Genomic DNA, 21,876 nt, shown 5'->3' on the forward strand with positions numbered 1-21,876 from the left:
TCTCTGTGTTGTAGTAACTGCAGTCTTTGCCCTCTAGCCCCCTGCCTGAGAGCACACAGTAGTTCTCTGGAGAGAAAATTGCCGAGCCCCTTTTGTACTACCTACTGGAAGTTTTCTTTTTTGAAGGTACATTTTTGTTGATTGTGTGTGTGTGTGTGTGTGTGTGTGTGTGTGTGTGTGTGTGTGTGTGTGTGGAAACCGTATGGCCTGTATTCTCTCCTCCTATGCAAGTCTCAGGAATCGAGCTAAGATGGTCAGGCTTGGCTGTAAGCGCTACCACCCTCTGAGCCATTTTGTCAGACTGATGAGTTCTTTTGGGCCTAGGACTTAGCTCATTATAGCCTAGGGTTAAGTGTAAGGACACAATCTGTCAGTGGGTCACTGGGAGTAGTGAGGGCAGCAACCAGTTTTTCTTATTGATACTTTTCACTGTGAACCTTTACCTTGAGTAACAACTTTTTTTTTCGTGTTTCCTTCTTTCTTTACTCACTACACCTTCTGTGAAGGTTTTACATTTTCTTGTACCTGATCCCAGTGATCTTGGCTTAAAACCTGGTATTTTGTTGATGATTTAGATAGTAATAGTATTAGAGATCCATGTGTCTAGTTCCTGGGCAGCCAGCATCTTTGACCAGGTCCTTTCAGTGAAGCGCTCTGTGCTTCCTACTGGACATGGCTTTCCATGTAGCCTGCATGTGGGCTGCAGTGTTTGAAGGGCTTTTTACCCTTCACATGCAGAGGAGTCCCAGCCTGGCTCTGAACCACACGCATCACAAAGTGCAGGGAACATTGAGCCCCTGTCATCCAGTCAGGATTGGTCACAGGATTCTGCTTTGTGGATTTGTTGACTTTTTAGTTTCAGACTTGACTGTAAGGGAGTGTTCCCGTTGAGTTGCTGTGTGTGAAGGTATATATAGTTAGGCTCTACATTTTTAATTTTTATAACTGAACAAACTAAATTGCTTAAAAAGAGGGAGGTGTTAAAGTGTGAATTTTTCTCACTGTCTCTTCATTTCAAAATGGAATGCCCTTTTTTCTCTTTACATTTTTATTAGAGTGGGCATGTTTGAGTTCTTTCCACCTTAGAGGCCATGGGAATTGAGCTAAGGTTTTCAGGTTTGTTACTTTATTTACCAGGCCACTGTGCTAGCTCATTATAATAGAATACTCTTTCTCTACCAGTCTTTCCCTACTGGATAGCACTCTTATCGAGGGAAGGAACCATTATATTTGGAGCATCTCCTGGCAGGATGCCTAGATTGTTTTGACACTCAGTGAACATTGAATTGAATAGAACATTGAGGATAAACCAATTGACACCATTGAGAAAAAAAATCACTAGTACTTAACAGTACTAGTCAATAACAAGTATTTTTAACCCTAAAAAGCTGTTCAGGGTGCTGTGTTATTTATTCATTTGTTTGACTGACTATATTGTTGCTTTTCTCATTGCTGTGGCCAAATGCCTGACAAAAAGCAAGCTAAGATTTTGTCTCACTGACTATAGTTCGTCATTGCGTGAAGGCATAGTGGTAAGACCTGTTGTCTTAGTTAGAGTTTCTGTTGCTGTGGAGAGACACCCTGACCACTACAACTCCTAAAAAGGGAAACATTTAACAGAGTGGCTTGTAGTTCAGAGGTTCAGTCCATTTTCATCATGATGGGAAGCATGCGGAGTGTAGGAAGACATGATGCTGGAGAAGGAATGGAGAATTCTACATCTCGATCCGAAGGCAACAGGAAGTGGGACCGACACTGAGCTTGAGCATAGGAGACCTCAAAGCCCACCCCAGCAGTGACACACCTCCTCCAACAAGACCATACTTACTCCAACAAAGCCCCACCTCCTAATAGTACCGTTCCCTATGAGTTTGTGGGGGCCAATTGCATTCAAACAACCACACCTGTGAAGCACTGTTCACACTGTAATGAGGAATTGGGGTAAGGGGTGGGAGTAATGCTGGTGCTTTCTGGACTTCTCTTTTTTTTTTTCTCTTCTGCCATTTGGGCATCATGTCTTCCTCAGTTAAACCTTTCCAGATAACTTTCATAGACATGCCTAGAAGTGTGTCTCCTAGAATGATTCCAGATCCAACCAATTTGACAATGAAGATAGGAAATTTGCCAAGTTTTGTGGGGCAACTATAGGTTATATAGTAAAATGAGCTATATTTGGCTTGCTTCCAATACTAACAGAAATAGCGCAAGTGTTGTGACATTACATTTATAAACTCCGTAAACCTTCTTTATTTCTGTGTATATACACACTTGTAATTTTCTTTCTTTTTGTTTTTTGGTTTTGTTTTGTTTTGTTTTTTGAGACAGGGATTCTCTGTGTAGTTTTGGAGCCTGTCCTGGAACTCAGTCTGTAGACCAGGCTGGCCTCGAACTCAGAGAGATCTGCCTGCCTCTGCCTCCCAAGTGCTGGGATTAAAGGTGTGCGCCACCATTGCCTGGCTTTCCTTCATTATTTATTTATCATTTCAATTTTCGTTTTGTTATGGGTTTAGTATGAAATGACTGTCACTAGTCATGTGTTAAGGACTTGATTGCTAGCTGATGGGTTTTTGGGAATTGATTAAATCCTGATTGCTTTGATCAATGGATTAGTCACTTGATGAATTTATCATATGTTTGTATTGTTGAGAGGTAGTAAAAGGTAGGAGGTGGGGCCTAGTTGGGAGAAGTAGGTCACTAGGATATGACCCTAGAACAGTGTTCCTCAACTTTCCTAATGCTGCAACCCTTTTATATAGTGCTTCATGTTATGGTTATGGCTAAAATTAAAAAAAAAATTGTTGCCTGTAAATTTGCTATTCTTATGAATTGTTTTTTTATTTGTTTGTTTTGTTTCTGTTTTTTTGAGACAGGGTTTCTCTTTGTAGCTTTGGAGTCTGTCCTGGAACTCGCTCTGTAGACCAGGCTAGCCTCAAACACAGAAATTTGCCTGTCTCTGCCTCCCGAGTGCTGGGTTTAAAAGCGTGCGCTACCACCACCTGGCTACTCTTATGAATTGTAAAGTAAATATCTTTGGAGGTAGAGGTTTGCCAAAGGGGCCGTGCCCCACAGGTTGAGAACTGTTGCCATGTTATGCTTTGGTCCTCTCATGTGTTTCCTTTTTTTTGCTTCCAGTCTGCCATGAGATTCTTCTCTGCTGCATCCTTCTGCCAACAGGATGTTCCCCTTAAACTTAGAGGGCCAGGTGACCATGGGCTGAGCATACATATGCTCTGAAGTTGTGAGCCAAACTAAATCCTACCTCTTATAGGTTGTTTTTTGTTAGGTATTTGGTTATAATGGTACAGATATGATGATAATATTAGAAGTCTTTTCAATCTCTAGGCCTGTGTCCTGTAATTTTGCCTCTTTTCAAGACCATCACAGAGTATTAAACGCTCTCAATTACCTGCCATTCCCTCAGAGACAGGTTTCCTATTTAACTCTGTATTCCTAATTCTTACATTCACATCTAGCACATAATGGGCATTTGATAGTATTTTTATGATTTTCTTGAACCATTATATGTAAAATAAAAGCACAGAAGAGACTAGTTAAGAATATATAGGAAATATCAGTTATGACAGATAAATGATTTCAAGAGATAAAGAATGACTTGTGATTCTGAGTTGCTTGCATAAATATATTGACTAATTTTCATGAAGAAAGCAAATAATTAAGACTTTCAGAGGGTAGCATTCCACAGGAGTAAAATAGAAGTCTGACGGTGTACACTCATACACTTGGATTTTTCCTGAACATTACTGAGCCTGTGGCCGGCAAGTCTTTGAGTGATCTAGAAGAACAAAAATAACACCCCCCCAACAAAAATACAGACAAATCATCAGCTTAGATGCCATATGGCTTTTTGACTCAGCCATGATTCAGTTCAATTGTTTGAGAGAACATCAAGTTCCTCCATAAAAAGAATTATGTGATGGCAGTCTCCTTTATTTTTACCTATGCCATGAGCTGGAATACACATGGAACTATTTGGTAAGGTGTCTGACTCAGCTTCAAAATACAGAAGTGCTCAACGTGAGGCCACCTCTCATGCAGTTTTCTTAAGTGGGTGAAGTAGTTAGGAAAGAATTTGAGTCAGCAAATCAAAACAAATAAGGGTATGATTGTGACTCTCAGAACCCTGAGAAGGGCATTTTAGTTCTTTCATCCTTCCAGTCTTTTGTAGTGGTCACTGACTCAAGGGCTCGGTCAGGGATCTGTGAATGTGGATACTGAAAAGCAAAGGAACCCTGGGATTGTTATTCAGCTGAGCCAGGTTCTCTGGCCATAAGACTAAATAAGCTGTAGTGAATCTATGAGTGGTTGTTGCCACCGAGAAGTTAATGTGTACAACACCTAGAATAGTGACTAGCTTATGATAAGAACAATGTAAATGTTAGCCACTGTCTTTGTCCTGGTCACCATTATCACGATCATGATCACCGTAGAGAACAGAAATTATATCAAAAGACATTAAAGAAGACTTACATGATGAAATACCAATATATTATTGAAACAGCAACAACAAAGACATATCTTTCCCAGGTTGACTTGTGAACTTAGTGTCCTTCAAAAATAACATTTCAGTAAACATTTTGTTAGAAGTGCTACTCAGCTTCTGAGGACAAGCCTTTCCCAGAGGCTTTCAGCAGTGGGAGGTGTTTTCTGTCTTCTGCATTTTGTAGCTCAAGAAGGGCTAGGCACTCCCCTTGATTGTCGCCGGTGGTGTCAGACTTCTCTCCACCATTCTTGTCTCTCCATCTGACTCTTGGGTTTTTTTTGTGTGTGTATACACATACATACATATATGTGTGTGTACACATGCATATGTACATAATACATATACATATGTGTGTATATTATATGGTGTCTGTGTATGTACTTGTAGGTGTTGTGTCCATGGAGGCCAGAAGATGAGCTAGGATTACATGCAGTTGTGAGCTACCTGTAGTGCTCCCATCCTCTATAAGACCAGCCAGCACTGGTAACCATTGAGCTGTTTCTTCAGCCCTTTCGTTTGTTTTTGTGATATGATCTTGGCTGTGTAGTCCTTGCTGTCCTTTAGCTCAGCCTTTCTGCCTTAGCTCCTAAATGCTGGGATTACAGACTTAAGCCACCTTGCCTGGTCCCTTCAACTTTTTGTCCATGCTATGACAATATGCTTGTTGAATCAGTCTTGCAATTTAAATATCTGTGGGCCACCCATTCTATTCTTGAAAAGTATAGTTTTAGCATACAGTTAACTGTGTAATGATTTAATTGTCTTAAATCTTGGTCATTTCAGTGTTTGCATGGGCAATCCTTTCATTGCTCAACCGCATTCCCTTGACTGTCAGTGAACTCAACTCCCAAGTGTTCTCTCTTTCACATTGCCACGTGTTACACCTTATCTGGACCTTATTTTTCATCCAGCTCCTTTCTTCATGATCAGTTTCAGTAGCCCCACTTCTGGCACTTGACTTGCCTTTTCTCTAGGACCCTTACTCTAACCTGCCTATTGATTCTGTTTTCTATCTATTCCTCACTCTTTGTGCTTCATTCCCTTCCTAATTTCACATTTCTCTTTTTAGTTCTGTTTGGGTTCATTGATCTAAGCATTTCCTTACATCCATGGAATTAAAGTCCACTTGTTTGTGTTGTCACCTAAATAACTGGATGAGGCTAGAGGAAAAAACAGTCATTCTTAGCTTACTAGTCCTTTTAAATTGAAGATTGCCATGTAACAGTGCTGATTGGCATTCATAATTGTATGCATTTATGGGGTACACTGTGATGTGTTGGTATCCATATAATGTGATATGATTAAAATTTGTTAACATAAACATCAACTCTCAGATCTATCCTCCTTTTTTCTTGTTGGTTTTTCAAGACAGGGTTTCTCTGCAGCTTTGGAGCCTTTCTGGAACTCACTCTATAGAGCAAGCTGGCATTGAACTCACAGAGATCTGCCTGCCTCTGCCTCCCGAGTGCTGGGATTAAGGGTGTGCATCACAACTGCCCAACCCTTCCTTAAAAAAACCCTATTCTTTAAGTATAGCGATATAACTTGCATATTAAATAATTATAATAGAATGATTTGATATAGTTTTAAACAAGAAAGAAAGAAAAAAATTCAGGTTACAAGCCCCTACCCCTCATAATAATTTTTTTTAATCACCTTTTCTTAATGGGTCAATTCAATAAATGTATTCAGTGACGAAGTGTGTCTTGTTCCTGCTGCACTACTGGTCAGTGGAATTCTAAAGAAAGCGCAGCTTTCACAGTCGCTGCCTCAAAGGACTGACACTTGTCTTCTTTTGGAGTGCAAAGGTGGTTCTTGCTACTTCAGTACATAGAAAGCTGAAGTCACGTTATCTACCACAATTGTGTTAGAGTTGAAACTCAAAAGAATCAGCTTTATATCTTTGTTTATGATATTTTATTTTGGAGATAGGTTCACACTCTGTAGCCCTGATTGACTTGGAATCCATTATGCAGACCAGGCTGGCTTCAAACTTTGATAGATCTGTCTTCCTCTGTGTGATAACACTGGCTAGTGAGTTCTTTTGCCTATACTCCAGCCTTCTTCATACCTATTATTACCCTCTTTAGATCTGCTGCTAAACTTTTAGACTTCCCCAGTTTATGCTGTTTGGATATCTACACTTGTACAGTATAGGCTAGGATCTGTATATGAGAGAGAACATGTAGTTGTTCCTTTCTGAGTAGTGCTGTCTTTTTGAGTAATGCCCAAACTTATTTTTGTATTGACTATATTAATTTGCACTCCCACAGCAGTGAATAATAGTTCTTTTTTTCCCCATATCTACTCTCACGTTTGTCAGATTTCTTCTTTTCTTTTTCTTTTTCTTTTCTTTTTTTTATTTCTTGATAATAGCCATTCTGACTGGAGTGAGTTATCTCAAAGTGCTTTTAATTTTCATTTCCCTGATGAAGAGGGATGTTGAACCTCTTTAAGAATAGTTATTGGCTATTTGACTTTTTCTTTTAAGAAGCATCTGTTATTTTATTAGCCTGATTGTTGATTGACAGTTTTGTTTTCTTGGTGTTCAATTTTTGTAGTTCTTTGTAAATTCTGAATGTTATCCCCTTCTGATGTTAGCTGGTAAAAATGTTTTCCCATTCTGTAGGCTCTTTGTTTGCTTTGCCAACAACTCTCTCCCTCTCCCTCTCCCTCTCCCTCTCCCTCTCCCTCTCCCTCTCCCTCTCCCTCTCCCTCTCCCTCTCCCTCTCCCTCTCCCTCTCCCTCTCCCTCTCCCTCTCCCTCTCCCTCTCCCTCTCTCCCTCTCCCCCTCTCCCTCCCCTCTCCCTCTCCCTCTCCCTCTCCCTCTCCCTCTCTCTCCCTCTCCCTCTCCCTCTCCCTCTCCCTCTCCCTCTCCTCCCTCTCCCTCTCTCCCTCTCCCCCTCTCCCCCTCTCCCTCTCCCTCTCCCTCTCCCTCTCCCTCTCTCCCTCTCCCTCTCCCTCTCCCTCTCTCCCTCTCCCTCTCCCTCTCCCTCTCCCTCCCTCTCCCTCTCCCTCTCCCTCTCCTCTCCCCTCCCCTCCCTCCCCCTCCCCCTCTCCCTCTCCCTCTCCCTCTCCCTCTCTCCCTCTCCCTCTCCCTCTCCCTCTCCCTCTCCCCCCTCTCCCTCTCCCTCTCCCTCTCCCTCTCCCTCTCCCCCCTCCCCCTCCCCCTCCCCCTCCCCCCTCCCCTCCCCCTCCCCCTCCCCCTCCCCCTCCCCCTCCCCCTCCCCCTCCCCCTCTCTCTTTATGTTATTGTTATTTAGAAGCTTTAATTTTATGGAATCCCATTGTGAATTCTTGGGACTTAGTTACTGTGCTATTGGAGGTTGTTGCAATTGATTTGCTTTAGAACATTCTTGCTGAACATTCATTCTGTTTTCCTCTTGTAGTTTCAGTGGTTTAGGTTTTTAAATAAGGTATTTGATCTATTTCCAGTTGACTTTTGTATAGATAAAAAAATATCAATTTTTTTTCTTCCGCAGGTGGATATCCAGCTTTTTCAGTGCTGTTTGTTGAATAGCTAGCTTTTCCACTGTGTGTTTTTGCCACCTTTGTGAAAATAAAGTGACCATTGCTTTTTTTTTTTCTGTTTACTTTCAGGTCTCCTGTTACTATAGCTCTGTAGTATAATTTGAGGCTGGGAATTGTAATATCTCCAGCTGTTTTGAAACTTTCCTTAGAATTTTTTGGGCTATTTTGGACTTTTATAGTTCCATAAAGATTGTTGGATTGTTTTCTCTGATTGTGAAGTATTACATTAGAATCTTGATGGTTATTGTGTTGAATATATAGATTAAATTTGGTAGTATAGTAATTTTCTATATGTTAATTCTACCCATGCAGGAACATGGAAAGTCTTTCCATGATCTGAGTACCTTTGGTTTTCTTTTTTAATGCTTTGAAGTTTTCATTGTAGAGGTCTTTTACTTTGGTTAGGTTTAACCAAACTAACCCTGGGTTGTCTGTCTGTCTATCATCTATCTGTTATTACCTATTATGTACAAGACCTTGGGTCCCAGCATGGGAAAAACAATCAAAATCTGATTTCTGCCTACCTAGCTGGCCTTGCAGTGTCTTCTGTTTCTCTTCCTATGATCAGTTTTTCTTTCTTTCTTTCTTTCTTTCTTTCTTTCTTTCTTTCCTTCTTTCTTTTTCTCTCTTTCTATTATTTACTTATTTTAGGTTAATGTACAAAGTGGATTTCATAGACATTTTCATGCATATATATCCTTGTGCTTTTGTTCTTTTTTTTTTTTAAAGATTTCTTTATTTTATGTATATGAGTGCTCTATCTGCAGTATGCCTTTATGCCAGAAGAGGGCATCAGATACCATTATAGATGGTTGTGAGCTACTATGTGGTTGCTGAGAATTGAACTCAGGACCTTTGGAAGAGCAGCCAGTGCTCTTAACCACTGAGCTATCTCTTTAGCTTCCCACCGCCTTTTTTTGAGACAAGGTTTTTCTGTGTAGTAGCTCTGGCTGTTCTGGAACTCTGTGTATCAGGCTGGCTTTGAACTCACAGAGATCTGCCTGCCTCTGCCACCGGAGTGCTGGGATTAAAGGTGTGTGCCACCACTGCCTGGCATCTTAGTAATGTTTTACATAATTCTCTTTATTCTTTTGTGTTTATTTATTTCATGTATATGAGTGTTTTGCCTTTATATGTGTATGTGTACCATGTGTGTCTGATGCCAGTGAATGTCTGAAGAAGGTATCTGGTCTCCTAGAGATGGAGTTATGGATGGTTGTGAGCCACCATGTAGATGTTGGGAATTGAATTCAGGCCCTCTGCAAGGGCAGCTGGTCTGCTCACTGCTGAGCCATGTCTCCAGACCCTTACATGTATTCTCTCTCTTCCTAAGACAAAAATTTTCCAAGGTTTGGTGGTTGTAGTCTCCTGTATGCTCTAAGTTTCCCTGAAACTGCTTTTTAGGTACGCCTGTGGATCACAGTTGTCACAGAAAGTACACACCCCACTTTTGGAATAGACCATCCATCCCTCACCTTCACTGCTTTCATGCCAGCACTGTCCTGAGTTTTCTGTTACACAGACTCCTTTCCTGGTTCTTGTATCTGGTATAGAGCTTGCTTTCCGTCTCTGTGCTGCTCTGTCCTTTCGTTTATCATGATGCGTTGAGCTACGTTTGCTCTGATGAGGAAAGAACTGATTGTGATGAGGATGAGAGGAAAGGGGAAACCATGGTTTTGTAGGGTCGGGAGAAGACTATGGTATGTTAGGAATCTTAGTAAGGCAGGAGTTGCCAGACCTGGCTCACCACCTGTTTTATTATGGCCCATGAATGAAGGGTGGTTTGTACATTTAAGTAGTTGCCATCTGAAAGTCATGGGAACTTTAAACTGCGATGTTACAAGGTCTTGCTGTGTAGGCCAGAATGGCCTTGAGCTTGACATCCCCGTTTCTCAGCTTCCCAGATGCCAGTGTTACAGCACAATAAGCTACACGCTTGGCTGTAATGAAGTTGTTTTTTTAAAGATTTGTTTATCTTTTAATTAGGATTATGTTTGGGAGGATGTCTGTGTCCATGAGTGCCAGTGCCTTCAGAGGCAGATTGGTGTTGGAGCCCCTAGATCTGAAGTTACAGGAGGTTGTAAGCAGCCTGATGAGGTGCTGGGAAGGACCTCCAGTCCTTTGCGAAAGCAGTAGTCATTTTTAACCAGTAAGCTACCTCTCCAGCCCTGACACAGTAGAGTTCTATTGAACTTAGCCATGTTCATTTGTTTCACTGGCATCTAAGGCTCTTTCTGTGATAAAGGGCAGGGTTGATAAGTTGTTCTGGCCGTCAGAGCCTGAAATATTTGCTGAGATGCTCTTTACACACAACTTCTGTGACCCAGCAGAATGGATTGTTAGGGCTGTCAGGGACCACCTGGGCCTGGATGGGAGCGGAGAGGGTAGAATGCATAAAGAAGAGGCTTGGTCTTGGGAAAGGTGGAGTCCAGAATTTTGCTCTAGGCTCTTTGTGGCAGTTGATATACATAATTTCTGCTTTTGATCAGCCAGACCAAATCAGTAGGCAAAGTTTATGGTTTTATGTAACAACCAGCAATTAGAAAAAAAAGCTACGAGCTTTTAATTATTTTTCTTAGCAACAGTGGTTAAAATACTCTAAATACACAAGCCAGTTATTTTTAATACAGTGGTCGGTATTAGAATAATTCTTAAACAAGTGCGATAGTCTTAGTTGCAGTTACAATGTCTAGCAGATAGTTTCCTTTTCAGTAGGAGGTCTACTGATAAATTAACTGTAAAATGTGTATACATATGGTATATTAGGCTTGTCTAACCTGTGACATATAATCACAGGTAGTTTTCTTTAATTTTACTCAAACAGGACTTGCCAAGACCAACAAATGTGTTGAAACTTGAAGGAAATGAAATTCTACCTTTTGTGTAACTCCAAGGAATTTTTTTGTCCTCTAATACAACATTTCATTTATACATTGTCTTCAGGGTATGCATTCCTATCTAATAGGGACGTCTAACGGCTGAAGTTTAATTGTCTCCATAAGTACCCTGCCTTCTGCGAATGAAGTAGCTAAGCTTCTTAAAGCCTTTGTGAATATTTTTGTTAGTTTGGTTAAAGTAGAACTGACAGCAATTATTATTAATAATGTTTGTAATATGGGGACGACTGACTGATCTTTACCAGCTATTTCATTGTCGTTAATCATTACATATTTAGATGCATTACATTGTCCTGACTGTGAACACAGACTGTGCAGAACTGTAATGCCAAGTAGTTTTCTTTCAAGGCTTTGGAGAAGGGAGAGTAGTGGGGGAGAGGTGAATGCTTTTACTGTTGTTGAGAAGAACATCTTTGTCCTCATCTAATAGATAGTATTCATGTTTGTATTATTTCAGGTAGGATTAATTGAATCCATAGCTATTTGCCATAAGACCCTGCAGGAATTTTTTGTCTCAGCTTTTGTACAGGGAAACAAGCATTTAAGACATATTCTCCATCTTTGGGAAGTTTAAAATACAGTCAGTTTGAGCTATAGACTCTCCTTACAAATTAATCTGTTGTAGTAACTAATGGGGAAGGAGAAATGAAATATTCTAAATAGGAATCACGACATCTGCCTACATTAGAGCCACGTCTTACAAGGTGACTGCTTTTCTAGTTTCTGCATCTAGAATATGTGGCTCTCTTAATGGGAAGAAAAAGAATTAAGTTAATGTTTCTTAGGTACTGCCTCCATGTGTACCAACTTCCCTGGATAACACGGTGCAGGCCTGGACTACTTTCCTTGTGCTAGATGTCCTTGTTGTTTAAGGTAGAAATTTGAAAATCTGTTAGTGATGCAGTGGACTAGGGATACAAGAGCCAGCTTGTCTCTAGTTTGCAGGAGTACAGAGTTTAGGGCGTACAGATTGGAGTAGTGGATGAGTTTCACCAGGGATATGGTCTTCAAGAGATTTCTGAAAAAGGAGATGTTTAGGCTGGAGGGTGTAGCTCAGTGGTAGAATAGTTTCCTTAGAATGAGAACCACAGACCAAGTTCTTGAGGGCAAAGAACTGGGTGGGGACTGTGTGACAAGTGTATGTTGGTGGAAGGGCACAGGACATTGGGAGTGCATGGTGCTTTCAGGAACCCATAGGTCTAGAACCTGGGGACAGCAAATAACAAGGATCACTTTCCTGAATTATTATTTTTTTCATTCTACAAACACAAGTTATTTGTATCTGACATTTGTGCCATGTGAGCTTACTGTGTAGGAGCTATTTATGGTCATTTGGGTTTCAGGAATCTTTTGAAGGGTCTTCAGTTCCATTTTATTTGTTGCTATTAAAGTATAATAAGGACCCAGTGCATCCATGACAAATGGATTTGTAAAACTGGGAATTATATTTGTAGGTTAGTTAATGAACTTAACTGTTCTATACATTATAAAACACCACCATTCTTGAGAATAACTATCTTCTTCAGTCTGTCACCCTAGTTTTGTGCTGCTTCAGTTGTCAGTTTTAGTAAGGCAGGTGGTAAGAGCTCGAGGGATGCCTGGTTTTCAGGGAAGACTGTTCCTTGTGGACAGTGGCATCTGTGAAGGACCCGCTGAAAGAATTAAGACTAGCTCCGTCATCACAGGTGTGAATCACACCTCTTAGCCACCTGAGGAGAATAGAGAAATTACTGTAGATTATTCTAGTTGTAGAACTGTTTTCTTACTATTTTTGCGCTACTAAAGTTTGAACCTAGAATTTGCATACTCGTCAAATGTGGTGCCATGAGCTACCGCAGCCCTTTATTTTTATTTGTAAGACCAGATAATAAATGTTGAAACTGCATCAGAACACATACAGGTAATTAGATTTAACCTTGTCGGAAATTTGTGATACTCTTGTCATTCTCCAGTGTTTCACCCTCTTGAGTATTTTCTCCAGCATATTCGTTAATCCTTAATGCTATCACGGGAGTGCTAGTAAATGTTCATTTTTAAAATTTTCCTGCTGGTATCGTCAGCAAAAATGTGTTACATAAATGATTGCTTGTTATAGTTGCCGAGGCAGGTGAATTTCACTTTTTTGTTTGGTCACTAAGTTGCTAAAACACTGGGTGCAAGTTTTATGACCTGTCTGTGGAGACAGTGCTGACTGGAGGAATGAAGGTGCAAGCAGATAATTGTGTGTGTTTCTCAGTTTTTAGTTAGTTAATCAATACACTGCCTCTTTCCTGAAACAAGTTTCAGGTACCTTAAAATTAAATAAATTTAAAAAAAAATAAGGGAAGAGGGTAGAGTTGTAGGTCATTGGCAGTTGCTTAGCATGTGGGAGGCCCTGAGTTTTGCCTCCTGTTTATGTCTGTGAAAGAGATAAGTAAGGAAATTGGGGAGAAGAGAAAAGCAGATAAAGTGGAATTCAGACTGTTGTAAAACATGAGCTGTATATTTGTCTCTGGATTTTTCAAAGATCCAGCCATAGGAAAACATAGAATTTCTGTGTCTGTAAGACTAAAACATACTAGATAATACACAAGAAGCCATGGCTGTGTCCCCTGGTCCTGGGTGAAGGGACATTGATGGAATGTCTTTGGTGATGTCCAGGCAGCACAAGGTTGTTACTAGTTTGGAGTTTCTGTGGTCTGACTTAATCCTGTCATTCTACATTGAGGACAGAGGAGAATACTCAGAGATGGTCAGGACTGTCCCTAAGAGTTTCTTAAATATCTAACATATCTAACTGCTAACATGGCAGTTTTTCTTCAGTCTATTTATTTATGTATCAAGACAGAGTTTTTCTGTGTAACCCTGGCTGTCTTGGAACTTTCTCTGTAAACCAGGCTGGCGTTGAACTCAGAGACCTGCCTGCCTCTGCCTCCCAAGTTCTGGGATTAAAGGCGTGTGTCACCCAGTTTTTCTTCTGTCTTTATAAGCAAATTACTGTTTCTTTAGGGGATTTATGAAATGAGGAAATTGACTTTCATTTAAGTACCAGATTACACCAAAAAAAAAAAAATGTCATCTTCAGAGCCTTGGAATGATAGTAGGCTATACTTCTGGCATGAGAGAAGCATGCCAAGACTGAGGTGCCTGAGAATGCAGCTGTAGGTCATCTTTCTGCCGACACTCATCCTCATGGGGAGCTGGCACACTACAAACCCTCCTGCTCCCTCTCTCTCACCCTCTCAACGTGCAAAATTTGGTATGGTTGTTGCTGGCTTCATGGGATCTAAAGAGAACAGTGACAGTGTTCTCTTGTCCTCTACATAGTCCTTCTAGAATATTGTTTCCCAGAACCCAGGGCAAGGCCCATAGTGGGTAGTGACAGATCCATAAGCAAGAGACTTCATCTGTACTGGATTTGGATTGTCCTGGGGAATGCAAGTACTGGAACCAAAGAACTTTAATTGGAATTATGGCTCTGGCATTCATTTGGCCAGGTGATGTGGGCAAGCAACTCCTTCTCTTCCATTGCCCATAGAATGGAGAGGACACTGTTGATTAAGACATTTCAGTGGTGGAGCGAGAGAACATGTAAGGACGAACAGTAGCGCCCCACACATCGTAGCTACTCAGTCTACACTGCAGCTTATAACTTCTGTTTCATAATGAAGGAGCTGGAATAGGCAAACCTAGATTCCCCTGCCTCTGGAGTAGGTAAAGCAGTTTTGGGGATGGGACATTTGGAAATCAGTCAGTATATCCCGCTTGCCCCCCCCATCCCGGTTATAACAACTCTGTCTTTTTCCAGGGAAACAGCACCCAGAACAATCTTCCAGAGAGTCCTGGATATCTTAAAGAAATCTACTCATGCTGTTGAGCTGGCCTGCAGGGATTCTTCCCAAGTGGAGCACCTGGCTTCCAGTCTTCAGCTAATCACTGAATGCTTCAGATGTCTTCGGAATGCGTGTATAGAGTGTTCTGTGAACCAGAACTCTATCAGGTAGTGACACACATTCCCCCGAGTGTTTTTTATATGTTGGCTAATGTTTTGGCTTTATAGCATTACCTGTTGTTTTTACAAAACTGACCTTTACCTCTACAGGAAAACATCCTTTATTTCTTGTATTCTCTTGTTTAACAAGAGAGATTATTCAGCTTTCCTGTTTGTAATTTGTAACTTAAAATATTTGATACTTCATATGACAGTGATTTGAGTTTGGCATTGGTTCCATATCTCTAGGTTTGGCTTGCCCAAGTTCACATGTAGTTTTTGGCCTTCTTTTAACTGCAATTGTTTCAGATAGCCTGTATTTACATTGAGTAGGAATAGTTCATAAGTTCCTGAGATTATCTGTTTTAAGACTCCTAAGCTTGGAGCACTTTCCGTCTGTCTTAGGCTGTGCCTGTTTTTGAGAAGTGTTAGGTCCTGACCAGAGGATGCTCTCTGTCGCTCTTTATGTTGTACAGCTTTTACACCTAGAGCCCAGCTTCTTTCTCTTGCTGTGTTTATTCCCCCTTTTTGTTCTTTTTTTTTTTTTTTTTTTTTTTTTGACAGGGTTTCTCTGAGACAGGATTTGTCTGTCCTACAACTTGCTCTATACCAGTCTGGCGTTCAACTCAGAGATCTACCTGCTTCTGCCTTCCAAGTGCTGGGATTAAAGGTGTGCACTACTGTGCCTGGCTTTCCCTCTTACTTTTATAGAATCAACTACTATTAATTTTTCTTTTAAAGAATATTTTACTTGAAATGAAGTCTGAGGTCACAAGCAGGACGTTCACCTTTCTTTCCTGGATTTGCATCTAGACAGGGCCTCAAGGCCTCTCCATCATTGTTGTGATGGGTGAAGTTGAGATGGTCCAGGAGACATTTGATTCCCTTGGCTGCTTAGACAGTCTTATACCTGCGGCTTTGATATGATTAATGAGATTTTTAAGATGAAAGGAAAAGAGGAAAAGGTAGAGTTGTTTTAACATCAATACTAAAACAAACCTGCCACCTCTTTATAGAAATGGCAATAATCTTACTAATAATAGTTAATACTTTGATTTTTTTAACTAATTAAATTTTAAAACATTTTTAAAGATTTGTTTTTTATTTTTATGTCTGTGTGTCTGCCACATATGTATTATGGGTGCTCTTTGAGTCCGGGGAGTAGGATCCTCTGGAGCTGGACCTGGTGGGTGTGGAGAACTGAACTTGCACCTTATAGAAGAGCCGCAAGTGCTCTTAACTGCTGATCCATCTCTCCAGCCCAATACCAGTATTTTAAAACAACGTTATGTTCTGGAAACACTGGCCAAAATGCCAGTTTCTTTTGTACTTTCCCAGGTGGGGAAGGATAGAGACTTGAAGCTGAGGGTTCCACGGTAGGGTTCCCTCAATTTTAGTAATTCACAGAACTCAAGAAAGGAGGTTTCTGGTCATTATAAAGGGTATATACTAGGAACATCCAGGTAGATGAATATGCACAGGACAAGGTATAGGGTGGGGTGATGTTTCCATGTCCTCCCTGGTATGCCATCCTTCTGGCAGTTTGATGTGCTCATCAACCTTCAGGCGCTCCAGGCTCCAACGTTAGTTTTTTAATGGAGTTTTCATTATATAGACATGGTTAATTTAAACCATTGGTTGTGGGTATTGAATTCAGTTTTCATCTTGCTTGCCTCTCTGAGACTGAAAGTTGGGTCTTCTGGCAGCAGGGACACCATTCTGAATCTGTGTCTGGGTTGCTTTTCGAGCATAAATTCAGATGTGATCAGAAGGTGTTTCTATCATTCAGGGAAGTATAAGGGTTCCTATAAGTATAGGATCGCCCCACCAGGTGCTCAGGACAAAGACCAACTACAGATTGCATCATTACTGTGTCTCTTGCCAATATAAGGTCACTTAAAAACAAATAAACTGATAAGGAGTTTAGGTTCTTTTGCTATCCTAGTTCACCCATTGATCTTAAACATTCACATTATTTACATTCAAAATACGTTTTGGTGCTATCCTAAGGTCTCCCACATTCTAAACCCATTATAGCGTCAGCTCATGTTCAGAATGCCTTCTAGGCCTCATTAGCTAGAAGTCCCACATCTAATCCTCTGGGTTACCTAAGTTACATATGAAACTGTATAGTGATCCATCTTGGGACAAAGTTCCTCTTTGTCTGGGACCTGTAACACTAGGAAATAAGTATCTTTTCTCAAATCCAGTAGGCAGAAGATCACAGTACACTGGGCAGTTTGAGGCGTTTCTCTTTCCTTTCCTCACAGCTGTAGGATGTTGTCCAAGGACTCTTGGCACTACATAGCAGAGATCCCCATTCCTGTAGTCTCTAATAACATGTTCTCATTTTCTTCCAAACGTTGCCAGCTGTGCCTTCATGTGTGCGTTTCTACCAGAAGTCTGTCTAAGGCACTGTGATTTTTTTGTCCATGTGTCTTAGGGTTCTTTTAGCCTTTGCCCGCTGACCAGAGTCTCTTCCCTTTTCAGGTATTTGTATAGCTGCACCCCACCAATGCTGTGTCAAAGATCTGTGTTACTTTGCTTTTGTTGCATTGACATACTATCAAAATCTTAAATAACACACATATGTTATCTTACGAATTGGGAGTTCAACAGTCTATAAGGGGTTGGCATAGATAGTACTTCTTTCTAGAGGCTTCTGTGACAGTATCAGTTTGCCTTGCCAGCTTTCAGCCCTACCATTTTTCTTGGCATATAGCCTCCTTTCTCTTGGTTCCAACTTTCTTGTGTTCCGTCTGTAATGAGCCTAGTGATATATTAGATCTCCATTTAACTCAGAACAATCCTTCCATCTCAAGATTACTGATTTGGTCTTGTCTGAAAAGTTCTCTTTACCAGATACGGTAATAATTAGATATGCACATCTCTGGAAGCTGTTATTCTGCCCGCTGTAGGAACTGTTGATCAATAGTCTCAGCATATACATTAAATCAGCATTTGAAATTCAGCATTAGAGAAGAGCATGTATTTAATTTAATTTTGTCTTAAAATTTAATACAGGAACCTGGATACAATTGGCGTTGCTGTTGATTTGGTTCTTCTCTTTCGTGAACTTCGAGTGGAACAAGACTCTTTGCTAACAGGTAATGTGCAGTATACTTAATAGATTATTATCTTGAAAAATGTTTAAAACTAATGCTCTGAGTGTTTAGTCATTCACTGAAACATGTTCTGTATTTCATGGAATGTTAGAGTTACTGTGAAGGAAAGTTACTGTGACTTCCTTTCTGTCCTGTTGTAGGCTGACTTGTTTCTTCCCAACTTCTTATGCTGAAGCTTCTCTTAGTCTGCATGAGCTGCTGCAGCAAAATACTTTAGCTTAGTTAATTAATAAAGGCAGGTATTTATCAACCTAGAAGGCTGGGAGGCTCAGGATCAGGGTTTCAGCATATTTATTGTGTGGTAGGGGCTTGCTCTCTGACTCAATGAAGGTGACTTCTTGCTGTGTCCTTACAGAGTAGAGGGGCAGAAGGAGGCAAAGGAACTCTTGAACTCTTATAAGAGGCACTAACTGCTAGATCTAGTTAACACTCACAGTCCCCATTGCTTACTACCAACACTTTGGAGATTTGACAATCAGCATATGAATTTTCGAAGGACACACATATTCAGACCATAGCAAAATCCTAACTTCCAGTGTCCAGAATATGACTGTGTTTGAAGATAAGATTTTACAGGAGGTTATTAAAGTACAGTAAAGAAATTTGGTGTCTTCTTGAGAAAAGGATAGTAGAACACATAGGTGAACACCATGTGAAGACACAGGAAGCAGATTGCAGACTATTGTCAGGAAGAGAGGTGTCAGGAGAAATCAGCACTGGTGGCATCTTAGTCATGGACTTCTAGTCTCCAGAATGGTAGAAGGTAATTGTTTGAAGCTGTCTAGTTTGTGGTTCTTTGCAGTAATAACCTGGGATGTCTGATGCCTTGCCTTGTGTTACTTAGAAATGTGACAGACACTGCTTTTGGTTTGAATATGAATGCCCGTCACAGACTCCTGTGTTTGAACACTTGATCCTCAGCTAGTAGCACTGTGTTGTGAGGTTGGACATAGAGTCTAGCTGGCTGATATAGCACCATATTGGGCAGGGCTTAAGGCTTACAGTCTATCTCTAGTTCTCCCTGAGATCTCTGCATCCTGATTGATCAGGCAATGTATCCTGTTATGATTTCCACTGCTCTAGCCACGCTGCTCCACCTGTCACTGTCATTTCTCCTCCACGATGGACTGAGCCAAAATAAATCCTTCCTACCATAAGTTACTTCTTTCAGGTATTTTATTTTAGTGAAGATAAAAGTAACTAATATGGGTGTGATTCCAGCAGTGACCAAAGCAGACACCTCTGCCCCCAGGAACTCACATTCCAGTGAGGAGACCTGGATATGTTAAGTCTGTTAAGTCAGATTGCAGTCTAGTACTACTCACCTCTATGATTCCTTTTGTTGCTTGTGAGAGTCCCACCTCTAGTGCTTACCTATCCACTGGGAATAGGGTGTCAGGTAGCATTAATATAAACATGCCTTATGTAAAACAGGAGTTAAGAAACTAGTCAGTCCATTACTTAATGTGACAGAAGGGGAAGGTAGCTCTTCTTAACAGCTGTTAATGTGGGATTAAGAACAGTGCTCAGCTTCTTAGCTGGAAAGACTGGAAGGCTCTTAGACTATTTTGAAGCCATTTAGTTTTCTGTATTAGTAGGGTTATTGCTTCTCCTTTCTACAAAGATTATTATCTTACCACATCATTAAGTTAAAAAATAAAGTTTTTGTATATGATCTTCTTCTCTAAGGAAATGAGATATTATGAGTAAATGTAAATTATTTGATATAATCTTAATGTAAGTATCCATGCTTATTAGATATACTATGTTATGGGTTAAAGTAATTGTTATAATAGACAACACCTTTACCATATTTAATGTAAATACTTCCCTTCGGGGGAAATTTAACCATTTAAAATAGATTTGATTTACAATTATTTCTTCTTTTTTTTAAAGATTTATTTATTTATTATGTATACAACATCTGCCTCCATGTATGCCCGCATGCCAGAGGAGGGCGCCAGATCTCATTACAGATGACTGTGAGCCACGATGTGGTTGCTGGGAATTGAACTCAGGACCTCTGGAAGAGCAGTCAGTGCTCTTAACCTCTGAGCCATCTCTCCAGCCCTTACAATTATTTCTTAACTCCCGTTTTTATATAATATAAGGCATTTATTTCATTTCAGATTCATTTTACTACGATTTTGGAGTCTTACTATTTGATTTAGTATGCGTCTTTTAAATCTTAAATCAGTTACACCTGGTGTGACAGAAAGTGATGATTCCTAAAAGTTAGCTACATTGTCTAAGAGTTTATAGATGACATCTCGGCTCTAAACTTTCCTGAGTAGCAGTATTTTAAGAGGTTGATAGAACATAGAATTTATTTGTAAAGTATTTTAAAGATGTTTAATATTAAAGGTATTTTTTTTTTGTAGCTCTGCTTTATGATGAGGCCTTGGTACTCAGAGTTGGAGGATTTAAAAACAATGATAAAGTAACAAGTTTCATTGTGTTGCAAGGAAAAATCAGTCTGTGAGGTCTGTAATTCAACCACTGTTCAGATGCAGACCATTTTGTAATTGCTGGAAAACAGTGACAGCTGTCTATGGACATATCAGCTGTCTGTCGGCTGATTTCTTCTAGTGGTGTATTTGTGTGGCAAGTGTTATGACTCAGCGCTATTAGAGGGGAGCTAACCCCTCCCCTTAAACCTTGGGTACTAGCCCCACTCACCCACACATAGATTTCTCTTAAAATTATGCCATTTGTTCTCAGCATCCCATGCGCTCCTCTGCCCTCCAGCATCCTTATCATCACGTTGTACAGTCTCTTGCTTTCCACCATAAGACTTCTTTCCTTGATTCTGCACTTCCTCTTTCTTTTTTGTGCTATCCCGAATCTCCTGTGCAAGACTTATTTTTGTGCAGAATATGATTAATGATTGTTTCATCCTTTCTTCATTGAGTTGGATAACCCAAGAAAAATAGAAAGGGGAAGATCCTAAACATGCTTTTATAACATAGCTAAGTGGTGAAAGAATACATTGATTGATGTTAGAGAATAGATCCCTGTGGATTTTTTTTTATTTGTTTGTTTTTTCAATTTTGGTGGAGCTGAGAATTGAACTTTGGGCTCCAGTATGGTAGGAAAGCTTCTGTCTGCCACTGAGCTATATTGCTAGCCTTAGTCTTATTTTATAAAGGACACATTAAGAGTTGTTTATAATTTAGATAGCTTCAATACTATCAGTTTAACTAATTGATATTTTTCCCCCTGGTAGTACTGGGGTAAACTTAGTGCCTTGGGCATGCTAGGCAAGCATTTTATCATTTAGTTATGTCTCCCAAGTCATTCACTTAACATAAAACTAACTTTTTTAAAGTGAACGGTTGAGTGGCATTTAGAACAGTCTAATATTGCGCAACCAATACCTGTACAGAATTAAAAATGTTTTCTTATGCTCAAAGGTATAAGAAAAGCAATTTCTCTCTCTTTCCTTCTCTCTGCCTCTGGTGTCCACAATTTAATGTTCTGTCTCTGTAAATTAATTTATTCTGGATATTTCAGATAAATGGAATTGTAGAACTACATGGCCCTTGGTCTGATTTCTCTTATTTTTGAGGTTCAGTCACATTCTAGCATGCATCTGCATTTTGTTCTTTTGGATTAAATAATACTATATTGTTTTCCGTTCATCAGTTGATGAACACAGGATGTTCTCACCTTTTGGCAATGATGAATAATACTTTGAATGTGTACATGTATTTGAGTGCCTGTGTTCAGTTCTTTGGAGTATGTGCCTAGGATTAGAATTGTTGGACCTGAGTATTAATTACCATGTTAAGGATTCATTCTGTCTCTGTGTCTTTGCCTTTCTACTTTCTTCTCCCTGTCTCTGTCCATCTG

The 21,876-nt window shown here is 40.2% G+C and overlaps 1 protein-coding gene across 2 annotated transcripts in view; it reads left to right on the forward strand.

Annotated features, from left to right (window-relative positions):
* Positions 1-21,876, forward strand: part of Atxn10 (ataxin 10) — a 143,814-nt gene that overhangs the window by 8,131 nt on the left and 113,807 nt on the right. For both annotated transcript variants that reach the window (XM_085678540.2, XM_048444937.3), the window contains exons 2-3: positions 14,717-14,908; positions 17,924-18,006. In XM_085678540.2, coding sequence (XP_085534666.1) covers positions 14,717-14,908; positions 17,924-18,006 — 275 coding nt within the window. The remainder of the gene's footprint in view (positions 1-14,716; positions 14,909-17,923; positions 18,007-21,876) is intronic.

This window comes from Myodes glareolus, chromosome 19 (assembly GCF_982192425.1).
Source record: "Myodes glareolus chromosome 19, mMyoGla1.1, whole genome shotgun sequence".
NCBI classification, from domain to species: Eukaryota; Metazoa; Chordata; class Mammalia; order Rodentia; family Cricetidae; genus Myodes; species Myodes glareolus.